General features: G+C 40.1%; 1 protein-coding gene across 2 annotated transcripts in view; it reads right to left on the reverse strand.

Annotated features, from left to right (window-relative positions):
* The window catches only part of RYK (receptor like tyrosine kinase), a 107,245-nt gene that overhangs the window by 59,359 nt on the left and 21,207 nt on the right, over positions 1-26,679 (reverse strand). For both annotated transcript variants that reach the window (XM_066245097.1, XM_066245096.1), the window contains exons 2-3: positions 13,848-13,969; positions 499-598 (exon numbers count right to left, since the gene is read on the reverse strand). In XM_066245097.1, the coding sequence (XP_066101194.1) occupies positions 499-598; positions 13,848-13,969 (222 nt within the window). The remainder of the gene's footprint in view (positions 1-498; positions 599-13,847; positions 13,970-26,679) is intronic.

A 26,679-nucleotide genomic window follows, 5' to 3' on the forward strand; every position in this document is an offset into this window, starting at 1 on the left:
TGCACAGGCACGTATATCAGAACTGCAGGGAGTGTGGAGCTGTGGGAACGCTGGGGCAAGAGCAGCATCAAGGGCAGACAGACAGGCAGGGGCAGATGGCACACACAGCAAGCACACTGGCTAGAGTCTGGGATGCATTCAGTTGATGGAGGTGAGGGACACTGATGGTCCAGATATCACATGGTCAGATCATCCGGGCCAAGGGGAACCAGACCAGACACAGGGACCCTATCCATATGGAGGCCAGGGCCAGCAGTGCAGAAAAGGAGATAAGGGAGAGCTGAGCACAGACAGTTCTAGGTGCAGTGAAAAAGAGGTAATGGTTTAAAACACAGTGCAAATAATGAATATTTGTAAAAACTATTTTTCAAAGTACTTATATATTTTATGCCTATCAAGTAAGATGTACTACACACCAGTATACTATAAAAACTGTTCTCTTTTGGATATGGGGAACACGGTTGAAAACAGCATGTTAACACTGTCTTTAAGACTCACCTGATAAAGTGCGTGGAACTTCCCCCTGAGCAGAAATGTTGACCTGGGGCATGTCCATTGCCACAAAGTTGTCTACTTGGAATCCCAGCTTATATTCAACCTGTAAAACGGAGAAATAAACAAACCAGATCTGTGATAACAGAAAGGACACTAATAACTTGACTTCACTGATTAGCTCGTTAACTAATGAACACATACATGAGCCTGTCATATGTCCAAATAATCTATTAAAAAACCAAAATTGTCATAAACAGTTCTAGAAATTTTCAATTAAATAAAAATTCAACCCAGTAAGCCACCCTCTACTTCACGCCCAGAATTGTACTACCAGACTCCTGTAAAATCAGCCATTTAATAGATTTCAGAAATCCTGCTGAGAACCACACAGCCATTGACATAGAAGCCCTGGAAAGCCCATGAGATGAGTAATTCAAGACTAGCCACCGCTGCCTTCTCCAGCTAAGCAACACCAAGCTCTGGTGGGCTTCACGTGGCTGGTAGACTCATTCCAACAAGCAGATTTCAAGGCATGAATTTCTCATGGAATATCGAAGCTACAATTTTTTTTTGATACTGTTTTCAAGACTTTATTTGCATTCTGACAATAGCGGTACTTTATACTCCTTACATAAGGCTTTACTTCTTTCCAATATTAAACAAATCTGGTTTATTTATTCTTATGAAAACCTAACATGATGGCCCAGGACAATAGTGTTATGTATTCATAGTACTCTTCATCAATGGTGATCAAATACTCAGTACTCATTTTTTGATAAGAATATTTAGTGCAAAAATAGGAAAACAATTATGAATATTATGCTCTGTTTTTATAACACGATTATTCACACATACACCACTTCCTACAGGCATATTGCTGTCATTATTGCATTATTTTTTTAGTTTACTAAAATGGTTATTTAAAAAAACAGAGTACACACTTGCTTATAGCACTGAATATTCGAAGCTACAATTTTCTAGTCCACCTTTCCCCATTAAGAAAATTCATGTGTGATAAGGTGCCAAAGAACTGTAAAACTTAGTATTGGCAAGGCCGTTTTAAAGAGGAAAAGTCAGGCTTCTTGCTCCCTCCTTTCTTTAGAGAATGGAGGGAGAACTTCCTTTCCCCCTCCTAACCCTAACCCTAACCCTAACCCTAACCCTAACCCTAACCCTAACCCTAACCCTTCAATGGGATCCTTTAGGAAACAATATTTACATACCCTACAGTGATTTTAACTCTTCCTCCCCCCTGGAGTCCTGAGAATAACATCTGCCTCTAGACAAAGGGATGGGAGGTAGACACTAAGAGATTTATGAATGTCTTTGATATGTAAAACATCACTATTGTGTTATCTTGTAAGTTTTAATATGTAGGAATGTTTTTTATAGATCCTATAGACAAATGTTGTAAGCTTGTTAATGATTGATTATTGTATCATGCTCCCCCTTCTTTTTCTTTTCCCCCCAACCTGTATGTGATCAAGTCTATATAACTAGCCTCTGGGCTATATTGGACACGACACGATTTGGGTTAGCTATACCCGGTGTAAGTCATATGTAGCCGGCTTATTAATAAATCTCCTCCTAAAAATTCTTCTCTGACCTGTGGTGGCGCAGTGGATAAAGCGTCGACCTGGAAATGCTGAGGTCGCTGGTTCAAAACCCTGGGCTTGCCTGGTCAAGGCACATATGGGAGTTGATGCTTCCTACTCCTCCTCCTTTCTCTATCTCTCACTCTCTCTCTCTCTCCCCCCTCTCTCTCTAATAAAAGTAAATAAATAAAACCTAAAAAAGTAAATAAATAAAAAAATTGGCCTGACCTGTGGTGGCGCAGTGGATAAAGCGTCGACCTGGAAATACTGAGGTCGCCGGTTCAAAACCCTGGGCTTGCCTGGTCAAGGCACATATGGGAGTTGATGCTTCCAGCTCCTCCCCCCTTCTCTCTCTCCTCTCTCTCCCTCTGTCTCTCTCTCCTCTCTAAAAATGAATAAATAAATTAAAAAAAAAATTAAAAAGTAAAATTCTTCTGTATCCTGCCTTGGTGTCTCTATGTAACCCATGGAATTAAGGTACAATACTTTACAACACATGGTCGGATGTGCATCTAAACTCTCCTGTTTCTCAAGTGATTCAGAATCCACAAAGGAAAAGAGGTGACTGAAGGAAAAACAACTTGTTTACCTCATGCTCTTTTCTTCAACGATTCCCCAGCCCCCTAATCCAGTTAACTATATCCCCACCTCTCCCTTCCCCCTTCGCGCGGCCATTTAAAATAGCCAACCGAGAAAGAATAAGATTGCATGGTCACCACCCCAGCCAATGGGGCAAGACTCAGCCTAGGGCCTGCGTTAGGGATAAACCAGAACCTACATCCCTGCCCACCGGCTTGCTGGGCGCTTTCACTAGCAGCAGCACACCCTTCTGCAGAAGTTATTAAAGTTGCCTTGCTGAGGTATTTTGTCTCCACAAGTCCTGCTTAATTGCAACTCTAACATGACTAAGAAGATGTTCCTGGAACACTAATATTATCTATTACTATCTGTCCTACATAAAGAGATTTAAAAGAACCAACCAGCATCAATAAATAAATAGTTGTGGCCCTAGCCAGGTAGGGTAGGTCAGTTGGTTGGAGGGTTGTCCTGACATGCCAAGGTTACAGGTTCAATCCCTGGTCTGAGCACATACAAAAATCAACCAATGACGGCATGAATGAGTGAAGCAACAAATCGATGTTTCTCTCGCTCTCTTTCAAAATCGATCAATATAAATAAATAAATAAATAAACCAATACAGTCTTGCAGCTTAGAAAGATGTTCATGGAAGCAGTTCAAATTGCAAAGCAATTGCTAAAATTCAGAGTAGCTGCTACCTTTCAGTACCTTCAATGAGGCCTTGTATTTCACATTACTCTGTACTGCCAAAGGGGTCCTGATAAGAATAGTACCCAGCTCCCATTCAGTGGTCACAGGGAGGTTTTGGTGGAGAGCTGGGATTGGTGGAAGCCAAGGGGCAGGTTGGGAAAAGAATGGCAGGGAACAGATTCAACAAGCCATTCTTTTAACATTTTTATTTTTCAATTACAGTTGACATATATTAGTTTCAGGTGTGTACAATATAGGATCAGATATTTATATAACTTACAAAGTGACCATCCCAATAAGTCTAGTACCCACTGACATCATACATAGTTATTACATTAATGACTACATTCCCTATGCTGTATTTTATAACTGGAAACTTGTAAATCCTCTTTAAAAAACTTAACTAGAAAACTAGAAAGAATGGAACCAGGCAGTAGCTGGGGAGAGGGAAACAGATTCCAAAGCTTTTCTTTCTTTTTTTATCAATGGGAGATATTCAAATGTGTTTATATGCTAATGGAAAAGCCAATGAAATGGAACATCATAAAGATCAAAAGAAACTTGAATAGAGTATCATCCTAGACCAGTGGTCAGCAAACTCATTAGTCAACAGAGCCAAATATCAACAGTACAACGATTGAAATTTCTTTTGAGAGCCAAATTTTTAAAACTTAAAACTATATAGGTAGGTACTTTCCTTATCAAGGTAGCGCCCGCACGTAGTATTTTGTAGAAGAGCCACATGTGGCTCATGAGCCGCAGTTTGCCAACCAGGGTTAGACTGTAAGAGAAAGGACTGGCCTTGGGCATGGCTGGGGAAGGGGGTGCTTGGCCATGGATAAGAAGAGGGGCTCTATTCAATGAATTTAATACCCTCTCTAGTTTCTCATTTCACACTCTACCTGAAAGTCCCTGAACACTGTAGGAATATGCAAATATTCAGTTTCTGTTTTGCAGTTATGATAGGTATAGTACATTTGTTAATGGCTATATTTGCAATGTTCACAACAAAGAAAATGTTCTTGCTGCTGCAAATCAGTGACTTAGTGGTACCATGGCTAGGAAGTATTCACTCTCACCCTAGCATGGCACAATGCTGTCAGTCACTGCCGCCAGAGGGTGCCAGAGACCTACAGCTCAGCAAGTCTGGGCCAAGAATTAGCAAGCTTCTCAGCAATTCTCATTGACTTAACAGTAAGAGAATGCATTGCCTGTATCCCTACGTCCGTGCTATCTCTGAACAAGACCATACATGAAGAACAAGTGCACAAAATAAACTGGCAGTCAGCAAGAACTGCATTTGAAACCATTAAGACTATGTGAGCCCTAGGTAAATAACTTTTAAAAGTTTCGGTTGTAAAATAAAGATAATAAAACCCATTATGAGGATCAAATAGGATAATTAATGCAACACTTCTGTCAGTCTGGCACACAGCCCTCTGATAAATGCAGATTCCAGTGACATCAGCAGTCATTCCAGAGTAGCTACCCTATTTCCTGCTGCATTTCCCACAAGCACCAGCCTACTCCTGCCTGACCCTAGAGATTCTGACACGACCTTCCTGTGCTCTGCCAAGAACACTGCAGCAGCCCCCCATCTTGAGAATCCCACTATTCAACAGCTTCCCATACTCTTAGCCTCTTCCTAAATGTATTCCCCACCTGGTTCCCCAACCTGGCTTTCCTCAGAAGTCGTGTTCTCCATTGCATATCATTCAGTTCCTACACCTGACCCTCAGGGACCAAGCAGTAGGGTCAGCATTCTTTCAGGATCATTAGGTCATTTCTGGACATCCCTTCCTCATGCAAAATCACCTACATCCTGAAGCTCACAAATTCTACTCACAATAGCTATTTCACATGCCATCCATATAAACGACAGACACAGAACTTGGCAGAGGCCTCGGTCCTTAGCTCACTGTGTCTCCTGCCATCTTCCTGGTGGCTTCAATGTTCAATATTCCTACAGACAAAAGAACTTGCTCTGTAACCAAAACCAATGCAAAAATCCCACTCTATCAAAGATCCCATCACTACTTCTGATTCCTACAAACCAGTTCTCTGTCTCCACAACTCTAATTCAGCCAGCATTTATGAAGCACATTTATAAGCCAAGGGTTGTACTCACTGCTGGGATGCAATAGCAATTAAGCTATCCCCCCCCCCCCCCCGCTCCAGCCCAGCCAGTGACCTGGTTTTGCTTTCCCATAGTCTGTACATGGAAGAAGACAATGTGATTGACACTGTCATATCAACATCCTCAACTGGTTTGCTCCCTTCACCCACAGGGCAGCCCCAGCTCCTGACAGCCCCTCATTCAACTCCTGCAGCCCAGCACTGCCGGGGAAAGTCACATCCCAGGAGAGAAGGTGCTCTCACACAGTGCTGACCCCCAAGCTCAGGGCAGGCCCTTGATCCTGCTCAGCTACCCTTTCCTCAGCAACCCTCTCTCCCTAGTTTCTCATTCCAAACCTCACAGGACCTCACTGCTTCACCATCTGTTGCTCTGCCTGCTTCCTCACTCAACAACGATGCTCTTGTCCCCTCTAGTTAGCACACAGGAACCCCCTTTGTGCCCTTCTTTTCAGCACAAGGAAGATCTGTCAAAACATTCACTCCCTGCACTCTAGTCCCAAGGAGAGATCTATTCTACTCTCCAAATGATAAACCCTTCTCTCTAGTACACTAGGTTATACCTTATTTCACCACTGATGGGATTCTTATACTATCAATTTTTCTTTCTCATTCTCTAAATCTTCAATCTCTCCCATATGCCCAATTACCTACTAGACTTATCTACCTAATAATCGTATAGCCCTCAAATGTAACAGATTCAAAGCCACACTTACTCTCTTTCCCCATACTTACTGTCTCCTTTATTGTAAGTCTCAGGTACTATAAGCAAAGGCACAGCTAACCAGGCACCAGAACCAGAACCCCTAGCAAGCAGAGAACAGCACATGGGGTCAAGGGCCCTGAGTACAGTGCTGAGGACAGGGACCAGGTCCAGCACCGACATATCTCCACATGGCAAGTGGAGAGAAGGGCAGGAAGGAGAGAAGTGAGCTTGTGAGGGGAGCTGGGCAGGGAGGGGCATGAGGAGGTGGGAAGGGCTCAGCTCTGTACTGCGGCATGTATCGATCTCTACAGAATCTCACTTGCCAATATTACTTTGAAGAACCAGATCTGTTCTACAGCTAACATTTGTAATCTACTAGAACAAAGGAAATCTGAACAGCAGTTGTTTGTCAGGAAAAAAGAATGAGCCAAAATATTCAGAAAAGAAACTAGAGAAAATATAAATATTTGAATAAGCTAAAAAATAAACATAGTTGGGAATCTTCCCTTACTTGGAAACAAATGGCAATTGCAAACAGCCAACTGATGAGTAAAGCCATTTCCCTCTGAAACATACCAGATTTAAAGTGAATACACTCGCCTACAGCCAAACAGCCTTTTAATTGCTCTGAAATTACCGTTTAAGTGCAGCCAGTCTCCTAGAAAACCCTCTCTGCAGGGGACACAGCAGAACTCTGGACAAGCTCCCTGCAGACCCTCCTGACAAGGATGAAAAATTTCAGACAACAGCTATGGGGTGGGGGTATATAAGGGAAATATTCTGCTACCCTTTGATAATTTTTTACCTTTCAGCTAGCTAAACTATATATCAACATGTAACGAATGCAGTTTTTTCTGGATATTGGAGACTATTCTGGAATACAGAAAAAAATATTTGTTAAAACAATGCAGTAGTTCTTGCTTTTTTTAAAGTATGTGGCCTTGTGAAAGAGAAGCAACATCAGAGTTCTAATCCCATCTGGAAACACAATTAGCCAATGATATTTATCTACCACTCACTACGACCATGTGACACTCATAGCAAAAATAAGACCCGGCTCCAGTCTCTGAGGAGACCACAATCTGTTTGGCAAGACAAAATGGAGTTGTGTAAACACTGGAGAACAAGGCTATTAGCAGAAGCTTTAACGTGTGAAAACTAATGTTAAGATATCGACAACGTGAGCTGACATACAAAGGGGCCTGAAGATCTTTGAAAGCATTAATTTCATCTTCTGGTAAAATCTTAAAAAGCAAGAACTGAGAGTTTCTGATAAAGTGCTAGAGCTTGGGAGCCATGGCCCTCCTTCTGAAAGCTCATGACTGCGCCCCAGGGCCAACACAGTCAGGTGGGGAACCCTTCCCCCTGTCTCTCCTGCCCCCTTGCGTGACTCCTATTTCAAGTCAACACTACTTCTTGTTCCTCCTGAATATGGGTCTTACTTTCCTCTTGACTGATCAATAAAACAAACTACAACCATATAATAATATCTGATACAGTCAGCTAAAGGGGGGAAAAGTTCAACTCTATAAGCAATGAGAAACTTTACCAGGATACATTGAAAAAATAAAACAGTATACTTGTTCAAAAATACACACACACACACACACACACACACACACACACACACACACACACACACACAAGGTTATCCAGACACAGACAATCTCTAGAAGGGGAGGCTAGATTCAGCCTCAATAATAGTGGTTGGCTCAGGGCAGGGGACTAATGGCTGGATAGCTTGGGGGTGGTACTAGGAAGGTATAAGGGACTTATCTTTCACTGTTATCCCCCTTTAATGCCCTCTGAATTTTGTACCATGTGCATATATTATAGTCAAAAGAGTAGTTTAAAAATAAAAAACTTTAATCAACTATGCTAAAATTAACACGGAGTATGACCTAAAACTGGAATTATAAGCAGCAATGGTGGCCAAAGCCTGAAACTAGATTAGCACATACATTCCTTAGTTTTTTTACTATAAAAAGTTTTAAGATACCTTCCTCTAAATTCTTATAATTAGTTTAGCTATACAGTCAACCCATGAATTCCATCTATTTTCCTAGAATTACAACCTTATTCAGAGTAAGATACCTGAAAAAACCCATGTGTGTAGTGTCAAATGTACCCAGCCTATGCTTTCCTACTTCTAGAAACAGAAAATAAATTCACAGCACCTAATGCAGGATATCACAACCCTGAAAGCTCTGCTGTTCAGAAGGTCGCTGTCCGATGAGCTGTGCCCGATGGCTTTTACTCGCATCTCTTCTGCAGTCAGTTAAGGAGACCCTGTAACTAAGTACCAGGTGCTGTACCATGCACCGGGGACACAGAAAGACAGAGGGGTTCCTACCCCTGAGGTGCTCAGCATCTAGGAGGGACTCACGAGAAGGAAACCGCTACTACAATATTCTTGGAGTATGATGAGAACTATGAGGGAGGAAAGAGTAAAGACTGTGGGTACAGGGAAGGGCACTGATACAAGGCAGGACAAGGGACTTCAGGTTCGGTTTTATGAGACAAACAGGAGCTAATGAGATAATGCAGAAAGCACATTTCTAACAGAGCAAACAGCAGCAACGTTAACAGAGCACAGGACTTTGGAGAAACTGCCAGACAGACTCAATGGCACTACACAATTAGCTGGAGAGGACACAGAAAAGAAAGGCAGGGATGAGACCATAAAGACTTCTAAGAAATTGGAACTGTATTCTGGTGGCAACTGAGAATCCTAGAGCAGTTTTGTGCTGGGGGCATCAAATCCCATCCAGAGGCAGGAGCCCATTTATCATTTTCATACAAAGGTAAGAAAGAATGAAGGTTGTACTACTTTACATTCCCATTAAAAAAATAAAATTATTAAAAAAAAAAAGAATGAATGAATGAAGGTCCAAACGAAGGACGAGATACTGGGTCCGAGAGAGGCAGGACATGAATTTAAGGTGTAATTATTAGAGAGAAGCAACTAGATATACAAGAAGGAATCCAGGATCCCTTCTAGGGTCTGGCCTACCAATGTAATGTAACTAGATGGTGAACTCTCTAACAAGTCAGGGAACTTCTAGCTTACCAGGAATGTCATACCAGCAATAGCAGCCCAAATGTGCACTAATGATAGTATTTAATACCTGCTACAGAGTAGTTTAGAAATCATGCCGTGCAAGATAATGTGAAGAATACAGACATACGATAGAGTTATGCAACACGTGCTCAGGCCAACACTACTTCCCATTCAAACACATGTGCTCATCTGAGCCCCTCCTCCCATCTACTCTCTTCTACTCCAACTTCCTCCCTTGATAGGCTCCTAAAACCTCTCAAGCACCTTCTAACAGTGATGTCAGATCCCAGAAACTCATTCCAAGTAAAATCATCAGTACATATGTATTTTGTAAAAAGGAATAAATAGAAGGTTTAGGAACAGCCACATCCCATATTGCTGTTTTTAGTCACAAGTCCTTACCCATATACTTGCCCAGGAAACATTCCTACAATATATCACTTTTTTCTTTTCCTAAGTGGGCCCAGAAATTATCACACCTTGTTCAAGGTCATAGCATAGCTGGAATAGAATCTCCACTATTTCATTAGATTTTTCTCTGTTTTAAAATGTAGCTATTATTTGTTTTTATATTCATCAACATTCAAGGTAGGAAAGGTAACAAAGGATTACCTATCAATTCTTTGGAGAACATAAGAACCCTCTCTGCCTGAAAGCTGTTCACAGAAAATGGATCTCAGAGTTGCAGGAGAACTTAAAAGTCAAGACCAGCTACTCCACAAATGTCTGACTTCCTTTTACAGCACTCCACCAAATGGTTGCCCAGTGCAGACCTGACCTCATCCAGTGAGGGGAACACACTACTCTTCATGGTAGCAGTGGCTGAAAAGTAAAACCTATTCTTAACACAGATGCAAAAACCAGTGGTTGAAAATGTGATGACGCCTGGACTGTGGTGGCACAGTGGACAGAGTGCTACCCTGGAACACAGAGGTCAGCAGTTCAAAATCCTGGGTTTGCCCAGTCAAGCCACATATGACAAGCAATCAATGAACAACTCAAATGAAGCAACTATAAGTTGATACTTCTCGTTTCTCCCCCCACCTCTGTAAAATCAATAAACATAATCTCAATTTAAAAAAAAGTTTGATGAGAAATGGGATTTTTTATATAATTTGATATAATTTCAAATTATCTCTCCATAATGACTTGTCCATCACAAAGAGGAAAACTTGACAGTGGAGAAACCCAGAGAATTGGGGGATCAGAGTTAACATCCCAGTAATGGCACAAGCTGCTGCCATGTGCACTGTGAAGGACAGCTCTTCTGTGGTGTCACAAAGACATTCCTGAATCTAATCAAAAGGAAACCTCAGACAACTCAAATAGAGGAATTTTCTACAAAATAACCGCCAAATGTCAAGGTCAAGAAATACAGAGGCCACGAATATGTTCCAGATTAAGAGGGGGCTAAAAGAACATCAACCAATTGCATTCATAATCCCAAATCAGGTAGGAAAAAAAAAAAAAAGAGCTATAAAAAATGGGATAGTTAGCAAAATGTGAGTACTGTGGTACAATAATAATACTGTATCAATGGTAAGTTTCCTGACTTTGGCCATTGTACTTTGGTTATATAAGGAATGCCCTTGTTCTTAGAAAATATACACTGATGTATTTAGGGGTAAAGGAACATGATGCTTATAATTCACTTTCACATAGTTCAAGGGAAAAAAGTGTGCACATGAGGGTGGGGAGAGGGAAAGACAGAATGAATGATAAAGCAAGCAAATGGAGCAAACCAGTAACAATTAGTGAATCTGGGTAAAGGATATACAAGAATTCTTAGTACTATTCTTATAACTTTTCTTTATGTTTGAAATTATGTCAAAATTAAGTTTACCTCCAAATAATAAAGTCACACAATGCTATGCAAGAATACCAAAAAACATGTTAGTCCAGTTTCCTTGAAGAATTCAGGTACACACTCATTGAAACTGACATATCTCATTAAAATGTCTCAGGTGAACCTTTTCTGAATTATCTATACCACTAATTTTGCCACTTTAGCATATCCAGATAATCATATACTAAATGTTCTTAATTGTTTCACACAAATTTTTCTCTCTTGACCTCTGTTTTTGCATTCTTCACCCTAAAGAGATCTGTCCACTCCTAAAAGAGCACACCCATATTAGAATACTCCAAGGCAACAATGCTAGACAGTCGGGGTGCTCCAGATGGCAAGGCGCACATGCTTTATTCAGGATCCAACCTAACTCAATTTTAGTCACATTATTCCTGTCACTGTATTTTTATACATGTATTTGTATGTATGTATAATGTTTCTATAAAGTAGACAGACATGCATGAATATATGTAACAATAATATGAACATATGCATATTTATATAATCATTTTTACTTATACTTAAAATATTTAGTGTTAGGGAGTAAAAGATACAAGTACCCATCTGACCAGTGGTGGCTGAGTAGATTTAGCGCCGACCTGGGACACTGAGGGCCCAGGTCGAAACCCTGAGGTCACTGGTTGAGCACAGGGTTGCTGGCTTAAATGTGAGATCACAAACATGACCACATGGTCACTGGCTTGAGCAAGGGGTCACTGGCTCAGATGGATTCCTCCAGTCAAGGCACATATGAGAAGCAATCAATGAACAACTTAAGTGCCTAGGAGTTATGCTTCTCATCTCTCTCTCCCTTCCTATCTCTGTCTTTCTTGGTAAAAAAAAAAATAGATAAAGATATAGACAGATATAGATATATCTAGATAAATAGATATGCACCTTATTCGCTTTGTAAAGACTGCTAGTTCATTAGTATTACCTTGGGAGAGGGAAAGGAGAAACATTTTGGCATTTTCAATCAAAATTTTAAACATGTACATTCTTTGGCCCAATCATCTCACCTCCTTTTTTTTTTACAGAGAGAGAGTCAGAGGGATAGATAGGGACAGATAGGAATGGAGAGAAATGAGAAGCATCAATCATTAGTTTTTCGTTGCGACACCTTAGTTGTTCATTGATTGCTTTCTCATATGTACCTTGACCGTGGGCCTTCAGCAGACCAAGTAACCCCTTGCTCAAGCCAGCGACCTTGAGTCCAAGCTGGTGAGCTTTGCTCAAGCCAGATGAGCCCGCACTCAAGCTGGTGATCTCGGGGTCTCAAACCTGGGTCCTCTGCATCCCAGTCCGACGCTCTATCCACTGCGCCACTGCCTGGTCAGGCATCATCTCACTTCTTAATGATAATTTACTGTTCAGAAATAATGCCACAAGTGCACAAAAGTTTCTGAACAAAGATGTTCTTAATGTATATACATACGTACACACATTATACACATACATACACACACACATTCACACACATATTTTTTCCATGTTTCTATGTTCATCAATAGTAGAAACCAAAACAAAAGATGAGCTACCACTTCTCATCACGTTACCATGGATTCTGCCTGCCAAATGAAGTGAAGAAAACTATGTGTAGGAGCGAAAGGAAATGTTTAAAACGGTAAAATGCTATTAAAAATCCCTGTGTCAATGGCCTTAAATAACCATATATCATACAATATCATGTTACAAAGTCACTAAAGAGAAAGAATTAAATCTATAGGTAGAGAAATGGAAAGATGCCAAGATACAGTATTGAGTAAGGGGAAATACTATACAACATATATATCTAAAATCCCATTTTGTTTAAAAAGCAAAAATAATGAGCCTTGAAGTATACCAAACTATAAACAATGATTACTTCTAGGTATAGATCTACAAAGTCTTAAAAGATCTTATAACAATTGGGAAAATATTTGAATTTTCCCAATGACCATTATTGCTTTATAAGTAGAAATAAAAATCTGCATTGAAGTGGTAAAATTTAAACAACTTGCAAAAATATAGGACAGACACCACTTTACAATACTTAAAAAAAAAATAAACCACTCCAGAATAACTTTTATTTGTTTTCAGTAGCAAAGTTATTTTTATTTCCCAAGTAAAATTCTACTCAGAAGCCCATATGGAAAGCTGATTGGAGGAAGTAGGCTCTACACTTGGACTCCCCATCTCTGACCTATGAGAAAACTGATGTTCAAGATGCCCAAACAGTCAGAGGAAATGTGACGAATTCAGCAACAAGTAAACCAGGCAAGAGGACCCTCCTGGTTAAAGGAGCTGAGACAAGCACGCATGGACGCCTGAGGGAGCTGCACCTCATTTTCCACCGTTTTCCCATAAATGGGAGAACAGTACGCATTGTATCAGCTATGTCTAAAACACCTCTCTCACCAATTCCCCCACCCCCACTCACATCGCTTCACCCTACACCACAGTCATTCTCAGGTCCAAATGCCCCCCCTTCAAGCTAGACCGTCATCCCTGTTTGAAAAGCCTGATGGGATGCAAGTGCCCTGTGCTAAGCTAGGCACTTAAATGATGGCTACCTTCATTTTAAAAGATTTGAGAAAGTCTAGAGGAATAGACTAACAATTTAAAATATAAATCTAAAAAGACCCTGTACTGCTATAGCCCTTTTGTGCAGATGGCCACCCGCCCCTCAGACACAGCCTTGCCTCAGCCTCTGGGCCATGGTGGTGCTGATCTGGCATCTCTGGTTGACCACTCTCTTACCTTGGACTTTGCATGCCAAGTGAAGTGCAGGAAATTTGTCTCACTGGGTACTAACAGGTTAAAGGATAGAGCGTAGTGACTAATAAGGTCATTTCTCACATAATAAAGTTCTGCATCAAGACCTAGGAAAAAATAGAGAAAAAATAATTAAACTCCTAAAATTCTCTCAAAATCATTCACTTGCAGCATTTCAAATACAAACAATAGAGTGAGAATAAAACTGGTGTACAGATGTACATGGCCAATGTCTCCCACTGTGCTTATGAAGCAGAAAGGACAGCAGGTTTCATTAACACCAACAAAGATGAAGAAAGTAGGGCTCAAAACTATTAAGTAGTTAGTTATCCAGCTAAATGGGATGCTGGATCCAGAACTCTGGTAGCTACTCTGTCTTCTGAGGGCCAATGTGACACTCTTCCTTTTAGACACAGTGCTTCCCAGTGCAATGCCTACAAACAAAAGTCCTCTTTCCCCCCAAAACTGATAGAGATCTAGGAAGAGAGATTCAAATGGAAAGAAGAAAGATGCCTGGGTGAGAACATCAGTGTCAGCCAAGGGCTCAAGGTCCCGGCCAGCAATGACTTCTGCTTGCTGCTTGCTGCTTGCTCGGTTGGCACGATGCCCTGGCTGCCCTGACAGCATTACCACAGTGCACTCACAACAGCGGTTGCACGAATACATGTCCTCTTCCCTACCGGGGCTACAGGTGGAGCACACCACGTTTCTCCTCATACTCTCACGGTTTTCTGCACAAAGCAGATGCTCAGTAAATACTTGTTAAACAACAAGTTAGGCCTGACCTGTGATGGTGCAGTAGATAAAGAATTGACCTAGAATGCTTAGGTCACTGGTTTGAAATCCCAGGCTTGCCTTGTCAAGACACAACAAGCAACTATGTAGTATGAGTTGATGCTTCCCTCTCCTCCCCCCCATCCTTCCTCCCTACCTCTCTAAAATCAATAAATAAAATCTTTTATTTTCTTATTTTTTAGGGAGAAAGAGAAAGAGATAGGCAGACAGACAGGAAGGGAGAGAAATGAAAAGTAACAACTCTTAGTTGCGGCACTTTAGTTGTTTATTGATTGTTTCTCATACATGCCTTGATGAGGGGGTTGTGGGGGGGTGCTCCATCCAAGCCAGTGACCCCTTGATCAAGCCAGTGGCCTTGGGCCCAAGCCAGAAATCCTGGGTTTCAAGGCAGCAACCTTTGGGCTCAAGCCAGTGACCATGGGGTCATGTCTATGATCCCATACTCAAGCTGGTAAGCTCACATTCAAGTTGGATGAGCCCGTGCTCAAGCCGGTAATCTCGGGGTTTCAAACCCGGGGGTCAGGGTCCCAGGTCAACAATCTATCCACTGCACCACCACCAGGTCAGCATAAAGTCAGTAAATAAAATCTTAAGAAAATAAAAAAAGCCTGGCCTGTCGTGGCACAGTGGATAAATTGTCAACCTGGAACACTGAGGTTGCCAGCTCGAAACCCTGGGCTTGCCTGGTCAGGGCACATATGGGAGTTGATGCTTCCTGCTCCTCGCCCCCTTCTCTCTTTCTCTCTCTCTCTCTCCTCTCTAAAAGTGAATAAATAAAAAACATTAAAAAAAAAAGAAAAGAAAAGAAAAAGTACTGCAGATAAAGCAGAAATAATTGGGATGCCTAAGAAATGCTAGAGAACTAACTCTCAAATTTCACTCATTCCCATACCACCTTCTACACCAGGGCCACATCTAACTTCCAGTACATACCACATTCTCCAATTCTGTCATACCCCTACATTATGTATTTAATATTTTTCTTTAAAATTGATTTGATTCTTAAAACAAAAATTTTATCATTTTTTTAATTGAACATATTGGAATGACACTGGTGAGCAAAATTATACAGGTTTCAGGTATACAATTCTATAACACGTCATCTTTACACAGTATTGTGTGTGTACCACTCCAAGTCAAGTCTCCGTCCATCATCATTTATCCCCCTTGAAACATAAATTTTAAAGGTAAAATTTAATCACTATCTTCAGTAGAAAATCAGTAATTGCTGTGAAAAAATACAAGGTAACCCAAAAGAATCCAAAAAATCAATTAAAAGGAAAATAAGAATATTACTAAACTCTAAATACTGGTATCCATCAAGGAAGCGAGCTTCAATTCTTACAGAAAGGGAGGTAGGGGGATTAGCAAATGTTTGAGAGGTAAAGAATCAAACAGAGACTTTCTCCATGATAATCCAAAAGAACTTAAAGAATAAAAGCCGGGAAAAGCTTGTTTAAAGTTGAGTCTAGTAATGAATAATTCCCTCTAGTAATGAATAATTCCACTGCTGGAGGGAAAACTGTACAGGGGAGACCAACTGAAATGTAAATTTCATATTTGCTGAGCCTACACATGATTCTCACACCTTGCGGTATGCAGAGGAGTCAAGATGGAGATCTCATACCTCCTAAGAATGCAGAAATAAAACGACTGCTACAGGCACTTCTTCAAAAAGGATCATCTCACTTCTGAGCTGAATCTAATACAATCATCAATTCAGAAATAAGATTTGAGGCTTCCATAAAATAACCTGCTGCATTGGCTGGGTAGCAGTGCTTTATTTATTCTAAGGGTATTGAATGCAATCGGAAAAGGGTAGAGGTCTTCTGCAAAAGGCTCTCCCTGTTGGCAGAACAGGAAGTGCTAGCAAACATCTAGGAGGAAGATTGGTGGTGCTGGAGAAAGAGAGGAAAGGAGAAGAAAGAAGGTATTAAGATGGGAGAAAGTAGGAAAAAGCAACAAGAAAGTTGGGTACAAAAAAAAATCAGCAATCAATAATTCTGAAGAGCATGAATTTGTTTATTTTAAAGAAGTATGAGTCTTACTCTAGTTCAGATTAATGCTAGTTATAAGAAAAAAATTTTAAAATACATGCCAGGTTAAAAAAATAAAGGTTCTGGCCAGTGGCTCAGTGGACAGAGCATTGGCCCACCATGCAGAAGTCCCAGGTTCGATTCCCAATCAGGGCACACATGAGAAGCGACCATCTGCTTCTTTTCCCTTCCCTCTCCCCCTTCACCCTCTCTTCTCCTCCCACAGGCAGTGGCTTGACTGGTTCTAGTGTTGGCCCCGGGTGCTGAAGATGGCTTGGTTGGTTCAAGCAGCCGCAGGTGCTGAGGATAGTTTGGTTGATTAGAGCATTGGCCCCAGACGGGGGTTTGCCTGGCAGATCCCAGTCGGGGCACATGTGGGAGTCTGTCTCACTATCTCCCTTCTGTTCACTTAAAAAATAAATAAAAGTTAAAAAACAAAAATATAAAGTAATCCTAATCAAAACCCCAACAGATTTTTTTGAAAACACAAATTATTCCTAAAATGAAATTTAAAGCCAAAACCATCTTGAAACAAAATCAGTAAGACAAAAAAATAAAAATAAAAAAACATTAAAGAAAACAAAAAAATAAGTAAAAAATACAAAGAAAATCAATCATGAAAAAGAAAAGACAATGTAGGAAGACTCACAATACCTGATATCATAACATAATGAAGAGCTTATAGTCATCAAAACAGGGTGGTGGTAGTGTAAGGATAGACCTATTAATGAACAGAATCCAAAAATAAACCAGCAAATACTAGGCCAAAGAAATGTTAACAAAGACACCAAGAAAGTTCAATTAAATTGATACTAAAGCAATTAGATAAAGGGAGGGGAGGTGTTATATACTATTACACAATAATTTGAGATAGATTTATAGACCTAAATGAAAAAGCTAAAACCATGTAGCTTCTGGGAGAAAATATAAGTGACCATGTTTACAACCTGATTAATCAAAGATTTGTTGGACTGGTCATACAATTTGAACCAAAAGAGAAAATAACTGATGAGTTGACTATCATCAAAAATTTTCTGACTTTTTTTTTTTTCTCATCAGTTTTAGAGTGAGAGAGAGAAAGAGACAGGAATATAGATCTGTTCCCATATGTGCCCTGAGTCAGGATCGAACTGGCAACTTCTGCGCTTCAGGACGATGCTCTTACCAACAGAGCTATCTAGCCAGGGCTTGGTTGTCATTAAAATTAAAAATGCCCGTTTTTCAAAAGACATTATTAAGAAAACAAAATTCAAGTCACAAACTGGGAGAAAATATTCACAATACATCTAATTTTTCTAAAAAGGGGGGGATTTGCTTCTAGAATATGCAAAGATCTACAAAAATCAGACAACTCATTTAAGTAAGATGGGCAAAAGATATGAATGGACATTCTTAAGGAAAGATATGTAAGAACAGCAAGTATATCAAAAGGTACTAAACATCATTAGTCATCAGAGAAATACTACTTAAAACCATAATGAAATACCATTACCACCCACGGGAATGACTAAATGTTGGCAAGGATGTAGAGCAATTGCAATTCTCATACACTGCTGGGAGTGTAAAAATGTTCAACTACTTGCAAAACTGGCAGTTTTTTTATAAAGTTAAAGATATAACTACTCTATGACCCAGTAATTCTACTCCCAGGTCATTATACACAAGAAATGAAAACATATGTCAAAAAAAAAAAAGGTTGTACATGAATGTTGACAGAACTTTTATTCCGAACAGCCAAAACAGAAAAAATACAAATGTCCATCAATAGATGGATAACCAATTGTGGTATATTTGTACAATGGAACACTATCCAGCAATGAAGATTTACTATTGAGGTTTTGTAACAAAAGGGATGAATCTCAAAGACTGTGTGAGTGTAAGAAGCTATACACAAAGTATACACTATATAATTCTACTATATTTTTATAAAGCTCTAAAACAGGCATAACTTTTATTTATTTATTTTTTTTTTTTTCATTTTTCCGAAGCTGGAAACAGGGAGGCAGTCAGACAGACTCCCGCATGCGCCCGACCGGGATCCACCCGGCATGCCCACCAGGGGGCGATGTTCTGCCCCTCTGGGGCGTCGTTCTGTTACATCCAGAGCCATTCTAGCGTCTGAGGCAGAGGCCACAGAGCCATCCCCAGCGCCCGGGGCCATCTTTGCTCCAATGGAGCCTCAGCTGGGGGAGGGGAAGAGAGAGACAGAGAGGAAGGAGAGGGGGAGGGGTGGAGAAGCAGATGGGCGCCTCTCCTGTATGCCCTGGCTAGGAATCGAACCCAGGACTCCTGCACGCCAGGCCGACGCTCTACTGCTGAGCCAACCGGCCAGGGCCAGGCATAACTTATTTATGCTGATAGAAATTGGATCAGTGTGGTTGCCTAGGAAGGGGAATGGGAAGGAACTAGTGAACTGATTGATTGCAGAGGGGCACCAGGGAACTTCCTGGGATAATGGAGATGTTCTATTTCTAGTTGGGGTAATGTATGCATTTTCCTATACTCAAGCAACTATATATTTTAAATCAGCGCATTTCATTCTATGTAGTTTAATTAAAAATTTTTTTAAAAGGGAAAAGGAATCCACAACAGTTTTTACACCTTTGTTCTAATATTAAAAAGCTTGCATACCATAGAATGTTACTAGCACTAACATAGTAAGTTTTAGGAAAAACTAATTAAACAAGTAATCAACAACTTAAACTTCAAACTTTTCTTTTAAACTTTTTTTTTAAAGATTTTATTTATTCATTATAGAGAGGAGAGAGAGGAGAGAGAAAGAGAAAGAGGGGGGGCAAGCGGGAAGCATCAACTCCCATATGTGCCTTGACCAGGCAAGCCCCGGGTTTTGAACCAGCAACCTCAGCGTTTCCAGGTTGACGCTTTATCCACTTAGCCACCACAGGTCAGGCATAAACTTCAAACATCTTTCACAGGGAAATAAAAAACTCTGGTCCTAATAAATAACAGTTATAATGTTATTACTGGTAATAATAACAACAATGTGTAAGTAAGTTTTCCAGACACAGTTTGAAGTACCAAGAACATCTAGGGGTTCTATAAATTCAACTCCCTTAAATAACTAGGTTAAAAAGACCTGTAAGTAGAAAAGAAGTAAAGAACAAAAAGGCAAGCACATCCAGCCCTGGCTGGTTAGCTCAGTCTGTTAGGACATTGTCCCAAAACACCAAGGTTGTGGGTTCAATTCCCAATCAGGGCGCATATAGGAAGTGACCAATGAATAATACACTACTAAATGAATGCTTCCATTCTCTCTCTCCCTTCCTCCGTCTTTCTAAAATCAATCAATAAAAACAAACAAAAACCAGAGAGACAAGGACATCCTCAAGCCATTCAGTCATTTAATAATTTGTGATTTAAGTCCTAGAATTCTTACCTCTCATGAGACTGAGGGATATAGCCAATTCCCTTTCCAACCTGGGGACATCTGTTCTACCTGAACTGCTCAAGGCTTCTCCTGTTCTACCAACTCAAACTCTAGATAGAAACCATGGTTCCTAACTAGTAAACATTCTCTTGGAACACATAAGAGCAACTTCACAACATTCTAATTGAGGGCTGGGCAGATTGTAGTCCATAACTTTCTCAGGCTTCAAAAACCTATTTGGACTTCAAAATTTTGCTGGCATGCTTACTACCTGGTCATCTATTCTTGACCCCTTCTCATCAATGACCCTTTTGTATACATACTTTCATCTCCTAATACCACTGTGACTTCCATAACTTCCTCACCTTCTTGAAGCATAGCCGGCCCTGTAGAGCCCAAAGGACCCATTCTCTGACCCTCATTTGGCACTGCCCTGGATCCCTCTGACCACTTCAGAGGATTATTTGGGTGTCCTTATCAAAACTCCTATTTCCATGTAGGCATATGCCATCAAACTATGCCACCTTCTATCTTCCCCAATATCTCAGCTACCTCACTGAGGATTCTGGATCCAGTTTATAAGGTTTCTACATATCCTTTTTCTCCTGTGACTTACTATGGCAAACACCCCAATGTCCTTGAGACTAACCCGCTCCCAACCTGTCCTTCAGTGGTCCTTTTATTCTTCCTTAACTCTAACAACTTTCATCTAAACCAAATCAATCCATTTCTATGAACAAGAGCAATATGTAAATTGCTCTACCTCCAAATTCTTGAACTGTAATATCTCAACAGCTAATAACTCTTTAACTCTTCCCTTTATTGTTAAATAGCTGTTCTCTAGGCTCAAATCTCTAGTGTCCATAATCCTCTGGTTTCTCCCCTTCCAATCATTCCTCATTTTCTTCTTACCAGCCTCAATCCCAATCACTTTAATATTTACTTATTAGTACCTTCAACTTTTTCCCACCAGCCTATGTCAGATATGCATACCCCCACCATGAAAAACACCCTACATTGACTGACCTGACTCTCCTATTCCGTCTTCTCTGGAGTTAGCCCTGAATGTTGCATAATCCTAGATGAAGTCATACCCACGAATGAGTCACTACACAACCATAACTTCCATCTTCAACAAATAAATTAATATTCATAAGCTGCTCACAGTTTGGAGCCCTGTGACTCACCAAAATAGCTTAAAATTTTGAAATTCACTGTCCTAGACTGAGGTATTGAAATTGTAATGCAAACGTCAAAAAACAGAATTGCTATTTTCTCACTACAGATTTGAAAACATTTGTTTTGAAATAGACACTATTAACTAAGGTTATTACTTCCTAGTTGGAAAGGGTTTGAATTGTTTTCAAAGATACCATTAAAATGAGATTCAAAGTTTTGCCTATCAAATTAGCAAATACAGTCTGTTCTGACATAAAACAGGTTCCTATAACAACAACTAACTTCTAAGTAAGTAAAATAACAATGCCAGTATAGCATAGAAATGGTATCGGTTCCCATTTGAATTTTCTCAGGCCAGGGGAAATGGAAAAGCAGGTAAAGAATTATAACTTTCGCTGACCTGTGGTGGCGCAGTGGAAAAAGTGTCGACCTGGAATGCTGAGGTCGCCAGTTTGAAACCTGCACTTGTCTGGTCAAGGCACATATGGGAGTTGATGCTTCCTGCTCCTCCCCCCTTTCTCTCTCTCTCTCTCTCCTCTCTAAAATGAATAAATAAATAAACAAACAAACAAAAAAGAATTATAACTTTCAGAGGGAAAGGAAACACCCTTACTCTACTCAGCTACTACCAAGCAGGAAAATGAAAAACTTTGCACCTGACCCTGAGCTTGCTCTTCAGAGCAGCACTGCCAGCCTCTGCACCAGTCCTGGACCTCAGCAAGCTGTCCTTCCTTCTGTGCCACCTCTATGGCGGCCCCACTGGCTCAGAAAACCTTCGCCTGCACTACCTCATGACTGTGCAAGCCAGCAATTTCCATCCTGTTATGCTTTAATGGCTAACTCTCCTGTGAGGCAGCCTCAGCCATTGTAAGTGGTTTGACTCAGCTGTCCAAGTTATCTCATAAGGTACCAATTATGTTTCTGTTAGTACTTGGTTTGAAAATTGCAGAGGTCTTGAGTGGTTTGCCCTTAACCTTATTTTTCCCATAAGGCCTGTTACTTTTAGTGAATAAGCAATCTTAAAGGTTTTTTTGGTTTTTTTTTTACAGAGACAGAGAGTGAGTCAGAGAGAGGGATAGACAGGGACAGACAGACAGGAACGGAGAGAGATGAGAAACATCAGTCACCAGTTTTTCATTGCACGTTGCAACTCCTTAGTTGTTCATTGATTGCTTTCTCATATGTGCCCTGACCACAGGCCTTCAGCAGACCAAGTAACCCCTTGCTGGAGCCAGCGACCTTGGGTTCAAGCTGGTGGGCTTTTTGCTCAAACCAGATGAGTCTGCGCTCAAGCCGGCGACCTCAGGATCTCGAACCTGGGTCCTCTGCATCCCAGTCCGACGCTCCATCCACTGCGCCACCGCCTGGTCAGGCCTTAAAGGTTTTTTTTAAAAAATAATGTATTTGATGTTGTAACAAAAAAACTTATATTCTTTAAATATAATACTAAATTTTGGGCAGGATATATAGCAAGCAAGCAATTTGTGAATATGTATCAAAGTTTTATAAATATTTATACTCTGATTCCATAATTCCACTTCTAAACATCCATCCTAAGGAAACCAAATATACATACAAACTTTTATATAAAAAGATATTAATCAGCCTGACCAGGTGGATAGAGCATCGACCTGGGATGCTGAGGACCCAGTTCAAAACCCAAGGTCACCAGTTTGAGCACAAGGCTCATTTGGCTTGAGTGCAGGGTCACCAGCTTGAGTGTGGGGTCACAGATATGACCCCATGGTAGCTGGCTTGAGCCCAAAGTCACTGGCTTGAAGCCCAAACTTGTCTTGAGCAAGGAGTCACTGGCTCAGCTGGAGCCCCCCAGTCAAGGCACATATTAGAAAGCAATCAATGAACAACTAAAGTGCCACAACTATGAGTTAATGCCTCTCCTCTTGCTCTCTCTTACTGTCTGTGTCTGCCTCTCTCTCTCTTTCTCTCTCTTGCAAAAAAGAAAACATATCAATCAAAGTACTATTTAAAAATGAATGAAAAACGTGACTGGTAATAGAGCACTGATTAATAAGCAGAGAACAATAGTTTCTCTTTCTTTGGAGGTGATACCCAAAGCCACTATATCCACTGGATCAACTCTCTCCCTGTTCATCTATGTAAATATATATATTGAGCTTCCCCTTTGAAGACAGGTTTAAGGACCAAAAAACATTGAAAAAGACTATGAAGCCATAAACAGGACTGTTACAAATAAGTTTTAATTCTGCTTAGAATGTAACATTAAATAAAAGCAGGCAAGATACAAACTATACACAGCAAATTTTTAATAATGTCAGGCACTATTACAGTTCTTGCGTATAATAGGTAATAATAAATGTCCAGTGGATTAAATTAAAAAGTATATGTATATGGGCCCTCTGGCCAGTTGGCTCAGTGGTAGAGCATTGGCCAGGCATGTGGGAGTCCCGTGTTTGATTCCTGGTCAGGACACATAGGAGGCGCAACCATCTGTTCTCTGCCCCTCCCTCTCCCCCTTCTTTTTCTCTCTCTCTCTCTCTCTCTCTCTCTCTTCCCCTCCCACTGCCATGGCTTGATTGGTTCAAGCAAAGTTGGCCCCAGGTGCTGAGGACAGCCCCATGGCGTCACCTCAGGCACTAAAATAGCTCAGTTGCTGCGTAATAGAGCAATTGCCCCAGGGGCAGAGCATCGCCCTATGGAGGACTAACCAGGTGGATCCCAGTCCGGATGCATGTGGGAGTCTATCTATTTCTTTCCCTCCCCACCTCTCACTTAAGGAAATAAATAAAAATAAAAAAGTATATGCATATGCCCCAAGTGTGTGCTCCATTTCTCAAAAAAGAAAGGAAACACCAAAAAAATATTAACAATGGTTGATTATGAATGGTCAATTATAGTGGGGAACAATTTTTTTCATTTTCTGTTGCATGAGGTTTTAGAACTGTTTCTATATATTTCTGCATCGTTGATTTCAAATCTGAAGTCCGTTTTTTGGTGCATGCTCTAGTTTTTATGCAATTTTAATTTCTTTTTGTTACAGTTAATGGCATGCATTGGTTTTTAAATTGGAGTTAAAGGGCAACGACTCTTGGATTGAACATAACTACAAGGCAATTAATGTTTTACAAACATCACTTTTACATAATTGTAGTTGTTTTTAAATGTAAAAAATTATTATGTGATAAAAACACACTCTTATTTTGTTTTAAGATTGAATCATGGCTTCTTCAAGTAGGCATAAATGTAAGAATAGTCCTGACACCTTCTGTTATATATGTGGCTGTTACACACTTCAACGTCAAAGGCGCAAGACTTCATCATTTATGACATGTGCATATATTGCCTATTTTCAAATTCCCCTTGGCAATCAAGACAAGAATTGGGCTCCTCATATTGTGTGTCATAATTGTGAGGAAATGCTTCATGACTGGACAAAAGGAAAACGCAAAGGAATGCCTTTTGGTATTCCCATGGTTTGGCGTGAACCTCAGGACCACAGCAGTGACTGTTATTTCTGTCTGATCCATACAAAGGGCATCGGCAAGAAAAAAAACGGCATATGATCACATATCCTAATATTCCTTCAGCAATAGGACCTATCTCACACTCTGAGACACTCCTGGTTCCAGTTTTCAATGGTTTTATTTCTTCTAAGGACAAAGAAAATGAATACAGTGATCAAGTGTATTTTGATAAGATGCATGAGGAAATGGTTGTAGAATCTGAAGGGTCTTCTGATGCCAAGCAGTCATTAACCCCTCAGCAGTTTAGCCAACCTGAATTGAATGACTTAGTAAGAATGACATAAAAATTGCCCTCGACTTTCTGAAGTATGAGGAGCATAACTGTATCATTTGTGTGGATCTTAAAATGGTAAATTTCCTGCTAGGACAACAGAGAGGTTTCACGAAGTATCCTTGCTTTCTGTGTTTGTGGGACAGCCGAGCTCGGGAGAAACACTGGACACAGAAGGAGTGGCCGAAACGTGAAGCTCTGGAAGTAGGGATGCAAATATTGTGAATAAACCTGTAGTTAATCGAGACAGGATCATTTTCCCCCACTTCACGTCAAACTTGGCTTAATGAAGCAGTTTGTTCAGACTTTGAATAGAGAAAGTGAATGCTTTCAACATATTATTTCTGCTTTTCCTGCCTTGTCTTTCGAGAAGATAAAAGCAGGTGTATTTGATGGACCTCAAATTCGAACCCTTATACGTGATGGAGAATTTGCCAGGAAGATGAATAAGGAGGAGAAAGTAGCATGGCAGTCTTTTATGGCAGTTACAAAGAACTTCCTTGGCAACAAAAAAGCAGAAAACTATGAACTTCTGGTTCAAAGGATGCTGTTGGCTTTCTGCGACATTGGATGTATAACATGAGCGTTAAGATTCACTTCCTGGACAGTCACCTTGATAAGTTTCCCGAAAATCTTGGAGCTGTTAGTGATGAGCAGACTACTGCTGGAGCATCAAACGAGATTGTCCTCAACAAGTACAAAAATGCAAGAGCTACAAACGCAAATTTTTGCCTGAATAGAATTTAAATAAGTTTTGTGCAAATTTTATGATTAAAACAAGTGTTTTAATATGTTCTATTTCAAAATTGTAGACAAATTCTGATGCAATCATATCTTTTAGTGTATTAGTGTATTTACTGCATTATATAAATTATTATATTTTCACAAAGATGATGCCCAAGAAGACATTCAACTTCATTGTGTTAAACTAAATGTTGAAAATTTTACAATAAGATGAAAACCTAAAATCTTGAATTGCAAAAAAACTGTAGCTTACAGAGAAAAACTAATGTCAGATTTGAGATCAGCACACTCGAATTAGGTAAGAACAAGTGTTTTTGTGGATGCAACAAAAATTTTGTTCCCCAGTGTTATGGATTATTTTTTATTGCATGCTTTTATTTTTTTTCTTCTCTTAAATTTTCTATGATAGCTAAGTTAACTGGAAAAAAAAACTAGTTTTCAAAAATGTTTAAAGAAATACACATACAGCTGTAGCAATTCACTGAACAAAACAGTGACTGCCTAAAATAATACATAAAAGCCAGTGGGAACTAGAGAGAAAGCCTTCAAACAACAAAACTCAATTTTAAAAAAGTCACATTGGTAAAAGTAACAGCTGTGATATATCAAGCTTAACACTAGTAATGATAAATGACTAAAGACCAAAACACTTTCTTCCAACTTTACCCAAATATACTGAAAGGTAAAATTTGGCAAAGCACTAGGAACTGACAAGAGATGATCAAAGCTCGGGAAGAATTTCCACATTCAACATTGACAACAGGACTAAAATGAGAAGAAAATTCTCAGACTACCCTTGTTCACTACCTAAATGAGAATAACAGGGGAAAGAAGGCCTAAATAAATGGAAAGATATTCCATCTTTGTGGACTGGAAGACTTATTATTGTTGAGGTAATAGA

Source organism: Saccopteryx bilineata, chromosome 10, assembly GCF_036850765.1.
Source record: "Saccopteryx bilineata isolate mSacBil1 chromosome 10, mSacBil1_pri_phased_curated, whole genome shotgun sequence".
Taxonomy (NCBI): domain Eukaryota; kingdom Metazoa; phylum Chordata; class Mammalia; order Chiroptera; family Emballonuridae; genus Saccopteryx; species Saccopteryx bilineata.